This window comes from Felis catus, chromosome B4 (assembly GCF_018350175.1).
Source record: "Felis catus isolate Fca126 chromosome B4, F.catus_Fca126_mat1.0, whole genome shotgun sequence".
NCBI lineage: Eukaryota > Metazoa > Chordata > Mammalia > Carnivora > Felidae > Felis > Felis catus.
Genome location: NC_058374.1, coordinates 24490037 through 24505614, shown reverse-complemented (window position 1 = coordinate 24505614; position 15578 = coordinate 24490037). Strand labels below are relative to the sequence as shown.

General features: G+C 38.1%; 1 protein-coding gene across 11 annotated transcripts in view; it reads right to left on the bottom strand.

Moving 5' to 3' along the window:
• The window catches only part of MYO3A (myosin IIIA), a 246280-nt gene that overhangs the window by 161352 nt on the left and 69350 nt on the right, over nucleotides 1-15578 (bottom strand). For 9 of the 11 annotated variants that reach the window (XM_045061029.1, XM_045061030.1, XM_045061028.1 and 6 more), the window contains exon 9: nucleotides 14740-14895. In XM_045061029.1, coding sequence (XP_044916964.1) covers nucleotides 14740-14895 — 156 coding nt within the window. Of the gene's footprint in view, nucleotides 1-14739; nucleotides 14901-15578 lie in introns of those variants that run through there. The other 2 variants (XM_045061027.1, XM_045061031.1) reach the window with 2 other exon arrangements.

Sequence of the window (15578 nt, the reverse complement as noted above, 5' to 3'; positions counted from 1 at the left end):
AGTTTTCTGTTTGTGCTAAAATCATATGAGCACAGCTAATATCACAGATGGTAATCTATCTGGGGGCTGTCTTCTATTAACTGAGGAAGTCACAGAAAATGCTGGGGCTCGGGGGGGGCAACATAGACTCCCACTCTTGATGTAAGAAGTATCCCAAAATTGTGATAACCTGTAATCCACCACACCCTGTCCCATTTTATCAAGAAGCAGGGCGAGAGTTACTTCAAGTTAAAGATCACAGAGTAACATCATTGTTCCCTACCCTGACCACTCAATAAACAAAAAGGATGAATAGTTGAGAAGTCTTTTGTTTAATGAAAAACAGAAATGGCCATAGCCCCAAACTATAGTCATAATTGCCAAACACTGTGAAATCTGTGTTAAAATGAGAGAGGAAGCTGAGAACCAACATATAACTCCTTAGACTTCCCATTTTCTGAGTTCTTTATTTTCATTATTCCCTTGGGTAGCTAAATTGTGTCATCGCATGGTTATTTGCAGAAAAGAGATTTTTCTAAAAGAAAGTGCACAGCCCTGAAAGGTGGATTCAATGAGCCTTTGCTCAGAGCTATCAGTTCTAGGGGCATGAGTAGTTCATAGTGGGGAAAAAGTTCTGATGAGACCCAGTTCACACGCAGGAAAGCAAGGCATGGGAGCTGGAGAAGACCATGGGATTGACCTATCATCTTGTAGTCCAGCAGAGGGTGGCCAATGGCCAGGGGAAGGCCGGACAAAGGGAAAGAAGAAGCAGCAGCAGTTCATATACTAGATAAGGTCATGACACAGAAAGACTGTCATTAAGGATTTTTGCTGTGAGCCACAGAGAGCGTAGTATGAATGGTGCTACCTGCGTTTGGACTGCCCAGTGGCTTTGTGCACTGACTTCTTAAATGTTCAAAACTGAGAGAAGGCAAAGAAAATACAGATTTGGTGAGAGGATGTTCAAGAGAATACAAACTGAAGACTTCTCAAATCATCCTTCCTCCATTCCCACTTTTTTATTTTTGGCTAGAACGCAGCTATTTCCAATCCCACTTGAGAAGACATTCACCACCATCCATACATTAAAAAAATATTTTAATGTTTATTTGTTTTTGAGAGAGACAAAGAGAGACAGAGCATGAGTGGAGGAGGGGCAGAGAGAGAGAGGGAGACACAGAATCCAAGGCAGGTTCCACGCTCTGAGCTGTCAGCACAGAGCTCGGTGTGGGACTTGAACCCATGAACCGTGAGATCATGACCTGAGCTGAAGTTGGATGCTTAATCGACTGGACCACCTAGGTACCCCTCACCATCCATACTTTTAACCAAAAAAAAAAAAAAAAAAAGAAGAGGAGTAGTAGTTAAGAATTATAAGCAAAAGGCAAATGAAGAACACATACCACAGAAAAAAATCGCAGAAAAAGTGCAGACAAAAAGTTCTCTATCCTTCAGAGATGTTTCTTATATTATCTTCTCATTTAAAAGGAACAATCCAAAGATTTTTTTTTCTCTTGGAAGAGATGGTACAAAGCTTTAATAAAGAGATTCTAAGACAACAGAAAGAGACAAAAACTGAGTTGGTTGTGATCAGAAAAGGACTGGAGGAAAAATGATGACAGAAAAAAAGAGGCAGAATAAACGTGACTGAATTCACAGACAGGGTCAGGTACCTGGGTCAAGTACACAAAATGAAAGAGAAAAGAACACAGGTTCAATTGGCTCTCATGAGGCAGCGTAAACTGGCTCCCGCACGTCACAGGGTGTAAGTGAAACTGACACAGAAGGACGGTCACTAAGACACAGCTTGGCGAAGTTGCAAAACACCTATGGACATCCTGCAGAAGAACTGGCTGTGGACAAAGGGAGGAGTCTCCTTGCCTTGGTTCCCTGAACAGCAACGCGCACTGCCAAAGACAGAGTGGAACAGTGCCTGCAGTGTCTGGAGGAACAGAAAATGCACACCCAAGCATATTTTACCCAACTAAACTGAGTTTCGAGCTCAAGCAGGCAAGAATTTAGGGTTTGAGGCTTTCTGGAAATAACTATGAGACGGCACAATCTTAGCTCCCCAAGAGAATAATTAAAATAAGGCACTCAGAAAAGGGAGGGTATAATTGAAAAGACTTGAGGTGAGCACTGAATCAATGTAAATACAGAAAAAAGATTAGACATCCCTAGAAAGCATGCTTATAGACAGACCATGAACATGAAGCACTGACTACATAAAACAATTGTGTAACAGTCCCAGGATGCAGAAATCAAGGAGGTGGGAAGAAGCGTAACTGTGCTAACTCCATTCTTCAGAGCAAGGAGGTAGCAGATACTGTCTAGAATCAAATCAAAATGAATCTAACCTTTAAAACCAAAAACTATTGAGGTGAAGAAAGATAAACATTTATCTGACTTTCAACAATTTCTTCTTTTCTGCTCTAAGTTTCTCTTTCTTCTGTTAAATATTAGTCAAATACTTAAAATAGTATTCATACAGTTCTGGAAAATGTAACCATTGAGGGAAATTGGGTAATGGTACATGGGTCTTCCTGTACTATTTCTTATAGATGCATATAAATTTATAATCATATCAATAAGGATTTCAATAAAAATAGTATTTATAGAATAATTCCATATTTGTAAGAACTTTCTCTCTCTCTTGCTATACACACACACACACACACACACACACACACACACACACACACACTCACCAAATATTTATGCTAGGTTTTTTATTTTCTCTTCATGCTGTGGTTTTAACTGATTACCTAAAACTTCTTTATATTTTTATAAATATATATAAATATATATATATTATATAAGTATATATAAATATAAATATATATAAATATAAAAAAAATATTTTTATTTATTTTTTTATTTTTTATTTAAAAAAAATTTTTTTTTCAACGTTTATTTATTTTTGGGACAGAGAGAGACAGAGCATGAACGGGGGAGGGGCAGAGAGAGAGGGAGACACAGAATCGGAAACAGGCTCCAGGCTCTGAGCCATCAGCCCAGAGCCCGACGCGGGGCTCGAACTCATGGACCGTGAGATCGTGACCTGGCTGAAGTCGGACGCTTAACCGACTGCGCCACCCAGGCGCCCCAATATATTTATTGGGTTTTTAAATAAGTAAGGGGCACTTTTACAAATAAGCTAATATTCATATTCATTATTCTTTCAAAAGAATTAAGAAGCAGAGATAATCAAAATACGTTTCAAAGCAAAGGGTTCCAACCACTGGCATCTGAGAAATGTAATAGAGTGAGTGAAGCAGGCAAAGATAAGTGGGAGCATGTGAATAACTCTGCTGCCACAACTGGTAAAACCTGAGTGATAATGAGAGCTCAGGCCTTATAAGTCGAGGCTTCAAACAGAAAATGCAATATTCTCTTGCAAGAACAAGTTTCTGTGTTCTAGAACTGCATGTGTTGCTTAGAAAACAATGGCATGACCAAATCCACCCAACCCATAACTGCCACTATCAAAAACGCCTCTATGAAACACATGATTTACCCCCAGGGTATTAGTCACATTCTCCTGATGAATGAATAACTGAATTTCAAGAAACAGCCAAGAGATGAACGTGAGACTTTGCTTCGGTGGTGTTATCCTAAAAGAAGGACCGTGCCACATGACATCATCGAGATGATTTTAGGAACAAATGAGATATTAATGTAAATTTTACCATTTTTCCCCCAAGTCCCCTTTTTGCTTCTGCCCCTAACCCAGTAAGGGAACTATAAAAAAAAAGTTTTCTCTAGAAAAAAATTAAAAACCCTTCTCTCAAAAAAAACACCCTTTCATGTTGTGTCTCTCTTTTTTTTTTCACAGCTAAGTAATAAGTAGTTAAGTGCACTATTAATTGTGTCTATTAAATATATGAAGCCAGCTGAGGGCTTTCTATTCCAGATCTCAACCAAACTCTTCAAGTCAAGATAGAAAGTTGACCCTCGGACAACCTGGGTGTGAACTGCATGGGTCCACTTATACGCAAGTTGTTTTCCAGAAATACGGGACAGTACTGTAAATGTGTTTTCTCTTCCTTATTATTATTATTTTTTAATGTCTGTTTATTTTTGAGAGTGAGTGATACAGAGTTTGAGTGGGGGAGGGGCAGAGAGAGAGGGAGACACAGAATCCGAAGCAGGCTCCAGGCTCTGAGCTGTCAGCACAGAGCTCAACGCAGGGCTCGAACTCACCAGCTGCGACATCAGGACCTGAACTGAAGTTGGATGCTCAACCGACTAAGCCACCCAGGCGCCCCTCTTCCTTATTATTTTCTTAATAACATTTTATTTTTCCTAGGTACTTTGTTGTAAAAATATATGTATATATAAATAAATATATGATACATACAACATGCAAAATGTATTAAATGACTATGTTCTCAGTAAGGCTTTTGGTCAGTGGTGGGCTCTTAGTTCAGTTTTGGGGGAGTTAAAAGCTATACTTGGATTTTCAACTGCACGGGGGGTTGGCACCCCTAAGCCCACGTTGTTCAAGAATCAACTATATATTTATTGAGATCTTACTGCATGCAAAGTCCTGGACCCCACACTGGAGATACAAAGATGATTAAGATTCACAAAATATATTGTATATAAGTACCATTAAGTGAGGGGTGATAACTTACACTGTGTCAGGTCCTGTGCTTCATGCGTTTTTAGGCATAGGCTTCACAGCTCTATGGGGTAGGTATTATTAGCGCTCCCATTTCATAAACAAGGATTACCTGGATCTAAGAGAGGTTCAATAACTTGCCCATAGTCACAAAACTAGTACATGGCAGAACTGGTACACAGAAGGATGAGGACTCGAACCCAGGTCTATGTGACTCTGAAGCAGGAACAAAGGGCTGTATGACCACAGAGGACAGAAGATGTAAACATGTGCTTGGGGCTTTGGGGAAAGGTGCCTCAGAAGTGCTGAACTGACTTTTGGAGATATGGTTTTGAAGTATATTTTCAAGGAGAGAATGAAGCAGGGGGATCTCAAGGAGAGAACACTGCATGAGCCCAAATGGAGAGGAACAAAAATGCATGGCAGGGTCAGCAACCAGAAAGTGGCCTGATGGCCAGGGGAAAGGTACCAGGGAAGGGATGGATATGATATGGTGGTCATCACAGGCCCATCTACCATCATCAGTGACATGATGGGAGCCTTTGAGGGTTTGCCATTTCAGATCTCGGCAAAATCAAGGACTGAAAAATAACATAATGCTTAACGAAGTCTTGGAGCGTGGTATACCTTCAAGTAGTAATTACCAGAGAAATGGGACAAAGTCTTTTTTAAATTAATGCAGTTTTGTTGGCCCCTGCTGATAACTTGCTTACCAATAACAAAGGCAAATCCTTAAACTCATCGCAGAGATGAGGGACACTTTTCAAAGAAATGAAAAGATCACGATGTTGATTATCAACTCATGTCAAGCAGTCACTAAAATAGGGTTGCTACAGGACTATATCCCAAATATTTCAAAGATACCGTAAATTAGATTGCCATTTCAAACTTAGTTATTTCTATACTCTTCCCTCTTAATTAAAACAAAGAAGTCTGGGGAAACACAAGCAAAGATTTATTGACCCTTGAATCCACTACTCAGTAATGTAAACTCCAACTGCAGCACCTCAGAGAAGTTGGGTTATACTGGAAATGCCCATTATGAGTAAATAATACAAAGCAGTCCAAAAAGTCTGACAGAAACTCTTTGTATCATCAGTTTTGTGGATTTCTACTACTAGAGAGGAAAACAGAAACTAGTAAGAGTACTGGTCTGAAAATCATGGGCTTTGAGTGACAGCCCAGCACTGACCATGAACTGGCTATTGAATTGGCAGGATTCCATTTTTCTGGCCTTTAGTTTTCTGGCCTCTCAAATAAGGAATCAGAAGAAAAGTTCCCTTCTAGCAATAACAGCCTATGCTTGTAAGATTATTCTCTGGAGAAAAAAAAAAGGCAGCATAATACAGAGAAGGACTGAAGTAGGTATTAGGACAAATGGGTTCTGGCCCCAGCTTTTCTGCATGACAGGATATATAATGAACCTGAACAAGTTTTTTTTTTCCCCCCTTGGCTGATGGTTTTACCCTTTCCTTGATTTTTTTTTTTACTCTGTACAGCATTTGACTCTGTTTGAAGCATCAACGTAACTAATTCCTAGGAATTATTTATAGCTTCTTAGTAGGTTTTAACAACTTCTTCCTGTTTATTTGAATTCCTTTATTTATTGCAACTTAAAAGCTGAGATACTCATAACGGTCTTCCTAAGGGATACTTATTCAATAGCCTATTCCTTATAAAATTCCTTCAAGAGACTATGCTTTAAAAGGTATTTAGCTCTTACTTGGGAACTTCTGGGCAAGAGGAAGTAGTAAAGAAAAACATAAGAAAATATTTCAGGCCGGGAAAGGTAAGTTATCATTTCTTTTCTAAATTTCCTGGCCCTAGATGGGCCCTTAGCTTAATATTCCCTGGGCTTAACTTGTCATTTTCTAAGTTTCCTATCTTGGACAGACACTGCCACCAGGTCATGCCTTAATGAGAACTTTCCTCTTATATTTCATATGGACAATTCCTTTACCCTCTCATTTTGGCCAAGATAAAACTGGAATTTGCCAAGATAAAATTTACTTAGAATATAAGCAGTCACACACAGACACACACACCAAACAATTAAAACATCCCACAAATCACAGAAATAAATATGTATGGATACATCTGTCATCTCCAAATAGCCAAACACTAGCCACACACTGTCTTGATCATTAAACATGATGGGGACGGACTTCCTCCACTTCCAAAAAATGTAATAAAGTTAGGAAGAAATACTAGGGACAAGCAAAATGCATCCAAAATTGCTGCCTCAGTCTGTCTTGGTGTATCCATAGTTTACCTTTTACTACCAACAATTAAAGGACGGTGCACAGCAGGACACAGGCGGCATGGGAAGGGGCATCCCCAGTGTGGGCTGTCAAGAACACTGGTTATGTCTTGCCTAACGCTCAATGCTGTCTGTGGTCTGCTCTCCAGGGAGATCTACAACCAAACTTCTGAGTTTTCTCATTACAACTTTGATTAAATGCTTGCCTTTCTGTGAGCATATCTCCCTGCATTCATGATTTTGCTCTGCTGTTCTTTCTAGAAATCACGTTCAGAGGGTGGTAACTCTATTTTCACACATGATTAAGTCCTGTTTATCCCACCCCTGATTCAAAGGCCACCTCCTGGATAAGCCCTCCTGTCCCTATTACCATAAACATTCTCTGCTTCTCTCATAGGACATTGTTTGTATTCCTTTCATGGGATTAAAACTTCTTACTTTGTATAATGGTTATTTACATGCTTTCCTTATCCCTTTTATTAAAAAGTGAGCTCCCAAGTGCACAGACTATATATGCTTTAGCTGTCAGACCCCTGTGTAACACGCGATCTAGAGCTTTACACAATGGCCTCGATAAATATTGAGACAACACTGGTATTATCTCAATCAATGATTTCCATGGTAGCAAGGATTATATCACAACTGGTAGTGGGTTGAATGGGGGCATAAGAAATTTAGTCATGCTATGGACTAAAAACAGAAAGTAGGAGAGAAGAGTATGTCAAGATAATTCCTGGATTTCTGGTTGGCATAAGGAATTGAGTAGTGGTACCATCAATAAGAAAGTGACCAAAGAACTAATTTTGGGTGGGACAGCATAAGTTCAATTTTGGACATGCTCAGTTTGAAGTATCTTTGAAATAGTCATGTGAAGATGGGAATCAAAAGAATGGTTATTCTAAGAGCAGCCAGGATAAGCATTGTAAAAGTCCCACATATTAAGGGAAATGAGTAAATGTTCCAAAGGGTGAATAATTTTCACAATGGCATAGTTACAGCCATTAGAGAAAAATTATCCTGCCCAGAAAATAGAGAGTAAAATGGAATCATGCATTGTATCACACTGAAAAAGCCCTATTAGTACCTCCTACTGATTTTTCTTTCTCTTTCTCTCTCTCTCTCTTTTTTTTTTTTTTGTAAAATCAAAATCCCATGCAAGTGAATTTACATGACATAAAGTCTTATACATAAATAACGAATTGACAGCTTGAACCAGGCTTTTAGAACTGAATGATTAGGTAAGTTTTTAGTTTTTCTTTCATTTGTTAATCCTTTGAGATAAGTCTCAAAGTTACCTTATATCCTGGTTGGAAAACCATATATGCTGGGACAAGTGAGGAGATTGTAAGAACGCCACAAAAACGGTCAGTGTTTTTGACCTAAGAAATAACTATGTTTGAGTTACTAAACTCTTACAAATATTCCTTTTTGCTTCTATAAAATCATATGCAAAACAATTTATACACATTAATCACCACTAGCATATTGAGGGTATCAAGTAAAACATTAAAGTTATTTTGCTTTGTATATACAGAAGAAATTTTTAAGAGTAACATGTTAATAATATAGCCACCACAAAATGATATTATAATTTGGGATTTATCATTCAAGGAGGTGCTGGGCTAGGTTTTTCCTTTATTTGCAAGGAATGCAAATTATACCGTAGATAATATTTTTAGGTAAATGTTCAAGATGTATAAAAGAAAGAATTATAGAAACTTATTTCCATATTGCACATAATGGGTATTCATTCAACACTTTTATACTAGTTCCAAAGTGTGAGATGTACTCAGGCTCAAAATACCCTTCCTCTGTAGGAAGAAAGTCCAAGATGGTTGCAAGAAAGGATTCTGCCTCGTACACAGAAGCTGGAAGTGAGGGAGAAGCAAGTGTTTCTCACCGCATTCTTTCACCAACAACATGGACCTGTGACCTAAGCATGGGGAACCAGATGGTCTTGTAAGGAATTAGAATCTTGAGCGAGTGAGCTCAAGGTCAGTTTACAAATATTTTGAGGCAGTTGTGGCATTCAAGAAACCAGTGTTGCTGCAGGACATGTTGGGGTAGGGAGGGTGGGTATCAGAGGTGGCCTCTGAGCAGGCAGTTCTTGAGGGAGGCTATTTGAGGTTTCCTTTGCTTCAGCCTAAGCCTGGCTCTGCCTTCCCCTCAATTCTCTGAGCCATCCAGTATTTTTCACTCAATTGCTTTTCTTCTTAAATTGGCTTGTTTTTAGTCAAGAATGCTGAATAGTACATTTCAATTACAAATGACTTTCATCTATTCCCATTAAATCAGGCAATTGAGTACTTTGAAATTCTGCATTCAAAAGTAAAACTTTCCTTTTAAAATACCTTATAATTTAAAGTTCTCACTGATTCAGCCTGCACTTAACACTGTTCATTTAAGTCTTGTGAAAAATGCGTTCCCTTGGTTTGGAGCGGGTCACAGAAGCAGTGGCTGCAGGCATGCACACCCTGACTCCTCAGAACAGTTGAGTAAGTTATGAGAGTGCCTTGACTTAACATAGAAGTCCTTATATCCATTCCACAGTGCCTCCAACAATGTCCCCTCACTATTATCAGGAAACTAAAGGACTTAGTTTGTGTTCAATTTATTGTAGGACAGTCTTCTTTAAACCTGAATTGTGATTTTTAAAAAAATTATCCAGCCAAATACATATATCAATCCAATTCCAAAGTGAATATCATGCACAAAAAATGTCAGCTTTGAGTTAGCTATGTTGATTTGGTACAGTCAGATTTTGGATCAATTTTATCAATGTTGGGACTCTACCAAACGGTACCAAATCAAATAATTTTGCATGATCTTAAAAGCTACTTTTTCCCAAGGTGTTGCCAGTGGCATACCACAGCCTACCGTCCCCCTTCTCCCCTCCCCCTCCTTCTCCTCCCCTCCTCCCCCTCCCCCTCCTCCTTCTTTTTTTTTTTTTTTTTTTTTTTTTTTGCCTCAGTACATCTCACACTTTGGAACTAGTATAAAAGTGTTGAGAGCAGGAAAATATTCCCTCTACCTATGACATGGAACTAAAATCTGTGGTCAAAAAGGTGTTGTGCATTAATGATTCAAATGCCACACCCGCCCCCTCCAAACGTACACTTGTGAAAGATAAAATATTTTTTAAAAGATTTTTAAGTAGAATTAAAAAGACAAAGACATTCTTTAAAACAAGGTGAGCATTACAGTGGACCTAACAGGTCAGATATGCCCTGGGTGAGAGGACAGAAACTATAGGCTAAAATGAAGCCACTTGCAGTGAAGGCCCTCATCTAGGCTGGGTAGAGAGAATGCAACTGAATGTGGGGAGGGGGTGTCTCTTACCTGGAAGAAAACACTGAAAAAATTCTGCATCTTCTTCCTTTTCTGGAGCCAAGTGCCTGAGATGCCACGGGGTCTACTTCCTACTGGCTCTGTGGCCAGATCTGCAATATTCTCAAAGTCCTATCAGGCAGAAAGGCTTCAGAAGCCAGAATATAGCAAAGCAAAACCTCCAAAATAGGAGTAAAGAATGCAGAAGGAAAGAAAAAGCAGAGCAAAATCTCTCCCATTCAAGATGAGAGAGCAAACCAAAATTCTAAACCACAGAAGAAAACCAAATATTAAGGAAACAAATGACCTCAATAATCAGGACAATTCACTCTTATTGAAATGCAAATCAAAAAAGACTGTTACACAGTCTAGACTGTTACAGAGAAAAAGGACTGCATTCACAAAAAAGAAAAACATATTAGCTAGATATGAACAGCCAGATATAAAAAGTCAGATATGAATAAAGAATAAATGTTTATAAAAGATGAGAAATTCTAGAAATGAAAAACACAGCAGTTGATAGAAATATCAGCATGAAAAATAAGTATATAGGATAACTCTAGGCTAGTCCTAGTTTAAGAATTAGTGAATTGAAAAACAACTTTGAAGAAATTATCCAAAATACAGGAGGGGTGAATAAATGAATGACAAACATAAAATAGAAAATATAAGACACATAAGGTATATTAGGACATTGCAATATTTATCTCTTAGAAGTAGAAAATAAAAAGCATAAGAGAGGATCAATATTTAAAGGAATAATGACTGAAAATTTTCTACAACTGAGTAAGACAGGAGTTTTCATATTCAAAGCATATTCTGAATTCTTAACAGGATAAATAAGAATTAGCTTTGTGACTCACAAACAGAAGTGTTGAGCCTAAAGCAGTGCCCAATATACAGTTGTTTTCAATAATTTTTTCTTTATTTTGATCTCTGGAACTTAGAGCAACGTGCTTAGAATCTAAACATTGTGTAGTTCAACCATTCCTATGATGCTTGGATGTTGGGAGACAATCCTCGATGGGTCTCTCACATTTCTGGATGTCCTATATTAGCTTTTTTCCCAGACTATATTTCCAAGGATGCTTGTATTATAAACAGTCTTGGAAGTTAGAGATAATGTCTCTCTACAGGACAGAAGGAGGTTGGGTTTGCTGAACAGGATAGTAAAGATAATGACTGCTCCAGGACAAAGTTTGGGCAGGTTTGCTAGCCCTCTTCAAGGAGTGGTGTTTCCCAAGCTCAAGATTCCCAAACTGTGAGGCAAACCCACTGTATATACCTACCCATCCATCAGCCCTAGGACTTATGGGGCAAGGACAATGAACATGAATGTAAAACTCATGTTGCTGGCTTAACAAGAGTAGTCAAGTCCTTTGTCTCTGATCTAGGAGTCTCATATCTCCTGCCAATATGCACGAAACTGGAAGGTTAACTTATTAGCTTACAAGTAAGGTAAAACCTCAAATTCTCTATAGTTCTTGACATAGTTCTTGAGCACCTTACACAATGTTGGTACACTTCAATTTCTGTTCATTTTGTTTCTTATTTGTCTGCTTGCTCTGGGAAGAAGGGGTTGTGGCCAACTATGGAACTGGATTCAACAAAGAAGAAGTGATAGACATGTATGAGCCCATGGCCACCTCCTCACCATAAACTACTTGCTTGCATCCTTCTTTTCTGCAGTTCATTCCACTCACAACATAATGTTTCTTCATTACAGATATATGAGTTCTCTCTCTCCAGCAAGGCTGTAAACTCATACAGGCAAGGACTACTACCTCCAGAGAGGTCTACCATCATTACTCCATTTACTCATGTGAATAAAGCCTGGGCTTTGGGATCAGGATTTGAATCCCTGCTAAGCCTTGTACAAGTTAATTAGCCTCTGCTAACTTTCTCAGCTGTGAAAATGGGGCATGGGGTGTTCTAGAACATTTCACTCAGGGCTGTGGTAAATCACATGAGATAATATAAAGTCCTAATACAATGTCCCCTTTTAAGTCATGTACTATTTTCTACTCACTTCTCCCAACTTATCCCTAAATAGTGATACATTCCTGAGATGAAACTAATAGAATTCTCAAGAATAAACTGAAATTACAAAAGGCTACTCTTTGACTTAGCACTGTCTCTAGGAATTTATCTTTAGGAAACAACGGATTCATGTACAACTCTGTTCATTACAGTGTTACTTATTAGAATTAAAAACAATTACTAACAACCTAAATGTCTAATAGGGGATTATTTAAATCAATCACTGAATAGTCACGCAAGGTAGTGTTCTGCAGCAATTAAAAAAAAATCTGTGACAGAATTACATAGATTTAATGACAAGGATATTCAACTCTTCAGTGAAAACAAGCATGTTCCAATATGTATATCAGTGGAAGAGGATAAAGAGTCCAGAAATAAACCCACTCTTATATGGTCAATTAATCTAGAACAAAGGAGGCAAGAATATACAATGGGGAAAAGATAGTTTCTTCAATGGTGCTAAGAAAAGCTGGACAGCTACATGTAAAAGAATGAAACTGGACCACTCTCTCACACCATACACAAAAATAAACTCAAGATGAATTAAAGACCTATATGTGAGATCTGAAACCATAAAACTAAAAGATAACATAGGCAGCAGACTCTTGGACATTGGCCTTAGCAACATATTTATGGATATGTTTCCTCAGGCAAGGAAAACAAAAGCAGAAATAAACTATGTGGATTACTTCAATATAAAGAGCTTCTGATCAGCAAAGGAAACCATCAACAAAATGAAAAGGCAACTTACTGAATGGGAGAAAGTCCACACAAATGACCTATCCAATAAGAGGTTAATATGCAAAATACATAAAGAACTTCTACAATCCAACACCAACAAATAATCTGATGAAAAATGGGAAGAAGGCCTGAATAGACATTTCCCCAAAGATATACATATGGCCAACAGACATATGAAAAGATGGTCAAGATCCCTAATCATCAGGGAAATGCAAATCAAAATGACAATGAGGTATCACCTCACACCTGTCAGAATGGCTAGTATAAAAAGATAAATAGTTAAGTATTGGTGAAGATGTCGAAAAAAGGGAATGCTCGTACACTGTTGGTGGGAATGTAAATTGGTGCAGCCACCATGGAAAACAGTATGGAGATTCCTCAAAAAATTTAAAATGGCTATACTATACAATCCAGTAATTCCACTACTAGGTATTTACCCAAAGAAAATGAAAACACTAATTTGAAAAGATGTATGCACCCCTGTGTTCACTGCAGCATTATTTATAATAGGTAAGGTAAGATACGGAAACAACCCAATATATATATATATACACACACATACATATATATATCTCCCCATACACATGGAATATTACTCAGCTATAAAAAAGAATGAGAGCTTGCCATTTGCAACAACATGGATAAGCCTAGAGGTATGATGCTAACTAAAACAAGTCCAGGGATGCCTGGGTGGCTCAGTTGGTTAGGCGTCCAACTCTTGATTTCAGCTCAGGTCGTGATCTCACAGTTCACGAGATTGAGCCCCACGTGGGGCTCTGCACTGATAGTGTGGAGCCTGCCTTGGATTCTCTCTCCCTCTCTCTTTGCCTCTCCCTCACCTGAGTGCACACACACGCTCTCTCCATCTCTCTCAAAATAAATTCCACAAAAAAAACCCTCCAACAGAGACAAATCCATATCATTTCACCTATTATGTGTAATCTAAAAAATAAAACAAAGAAAGAAACAAACAAAAACAGACTCATAAATACAGAGAACAAACTGGTGGTTGCCAGAGGGAAGAGAGTATGCGGCGGTGGGGGTGGGGGTGGGGGGGAGGAAGGTGGGGAATGGGCAAACTAGGCGATGGGGCTTACAAAGAAAATAAAAAAGCAGGCTACAGAACACATATAAACACTATTCCAATTTCTTTAAATGTATATCCATCACAAGATACTAAAAGGTTACAGATTAAAATGTTTTACTGATTGATTTTGTCATATACTTCCCTGTATCTTTTATATCTATCTATATCTATATCCCTGAAATAAACATACATACGATCTATAATAAGTAAAAAACACATTTGATATTATAAAAACTATACATAGTATCTTATTAGAAACCCAAATAGGAAGTAGGAAAATATTTAAAATGATTTTTGAGTATAGTTCAGCCTGAAAAAAATGATCCAAGAAATAACACTATCAGAATGTCTTGGAAGGCTTATGTTCCTTTTTAATCTCAAATCTAAGATACCTTACTTTACAGAAGAGCAGAAAACACAAGAAGAGACATGCCAATACTAATCACCTACTGAAGTTTATATTCTTTATTCTGATAAAGGTGTTTAGAAAATGCTGCCAGCAATTACCAATACTGGGATGCAAGTCAACATGTGAATTCACTTTTCATGTAAGTACCCCCTTATCTCCCAACCACAAGGAACGAATTTAAATGAGTTCTTTTCTCACCTTAACACCTATTGCATTATAAAATTGTTCAGAGTCTTTAGAAGATGTTTGGAATGAAGATATTACTTGATTACCTGGCTTTTTCTGTGCCTCCCATGCCTTGATGAATATCAATGAATTCCATCAGCTGCTTCTGCAACATCACATCTTGGCCCTCAATTTGAGTAATGAATTTATGCTGTAAAAGATCTGATACTGTTGGACGCTTTTCATAATCTTTAGTCAAGCACCTGCACTAGCAAAAAAACAAAAACAAAAACAAAAAAAACCATGCAATTATTAGATAAGTTCGAGTTTTGGCATTATTATTCATCTTGCTAAGGACTATCATAACACAAGAGGATGAGGCTCCTCTCAAATGTTCATCCTGCAAAGCAGACCTCAAAAAAAAAAGTCAAACTGCAATATGAAGAATGAATGTTTACAAAAGTGCACACATCCGTGAGTGATGACACTACAGTGATACCAACTTCCGACTAAACACTCCTCCCTAGTGCTCCAGCAAGCACGCTGGCATAGAGGTCATTAAATATGGTCTCTGCTGCAAAGTCTCCTTTACAAGCCAGGAGCTAAAGAAGGAAGCACTGAAGTCATTACAGTTTGAATGGTTATCTAAAATTAAAACAAACTTTTCCTTTTCCCTCCCACAATGCTTTTAAAGGCTTCTCAATTGATCTATTTCTTTCTGTGTAATCAAGCTGCTAACCTACTTGAGAAGGCTAATGTGTTGAAGATGTTTAAATTCCACACCAGTAGATGTTTTTGGAGAGCTGTATATGAAGCAGATTTACTAAGGCACACTGCACCTCTTGGTAGGTTCAACGGGATCATAGCATGAGAAAGGATAAAGGTAGTGAGAACACCTGAAATAGCATCACGAAAGGGACATTTGAACAAAGGGGACATCTAATCA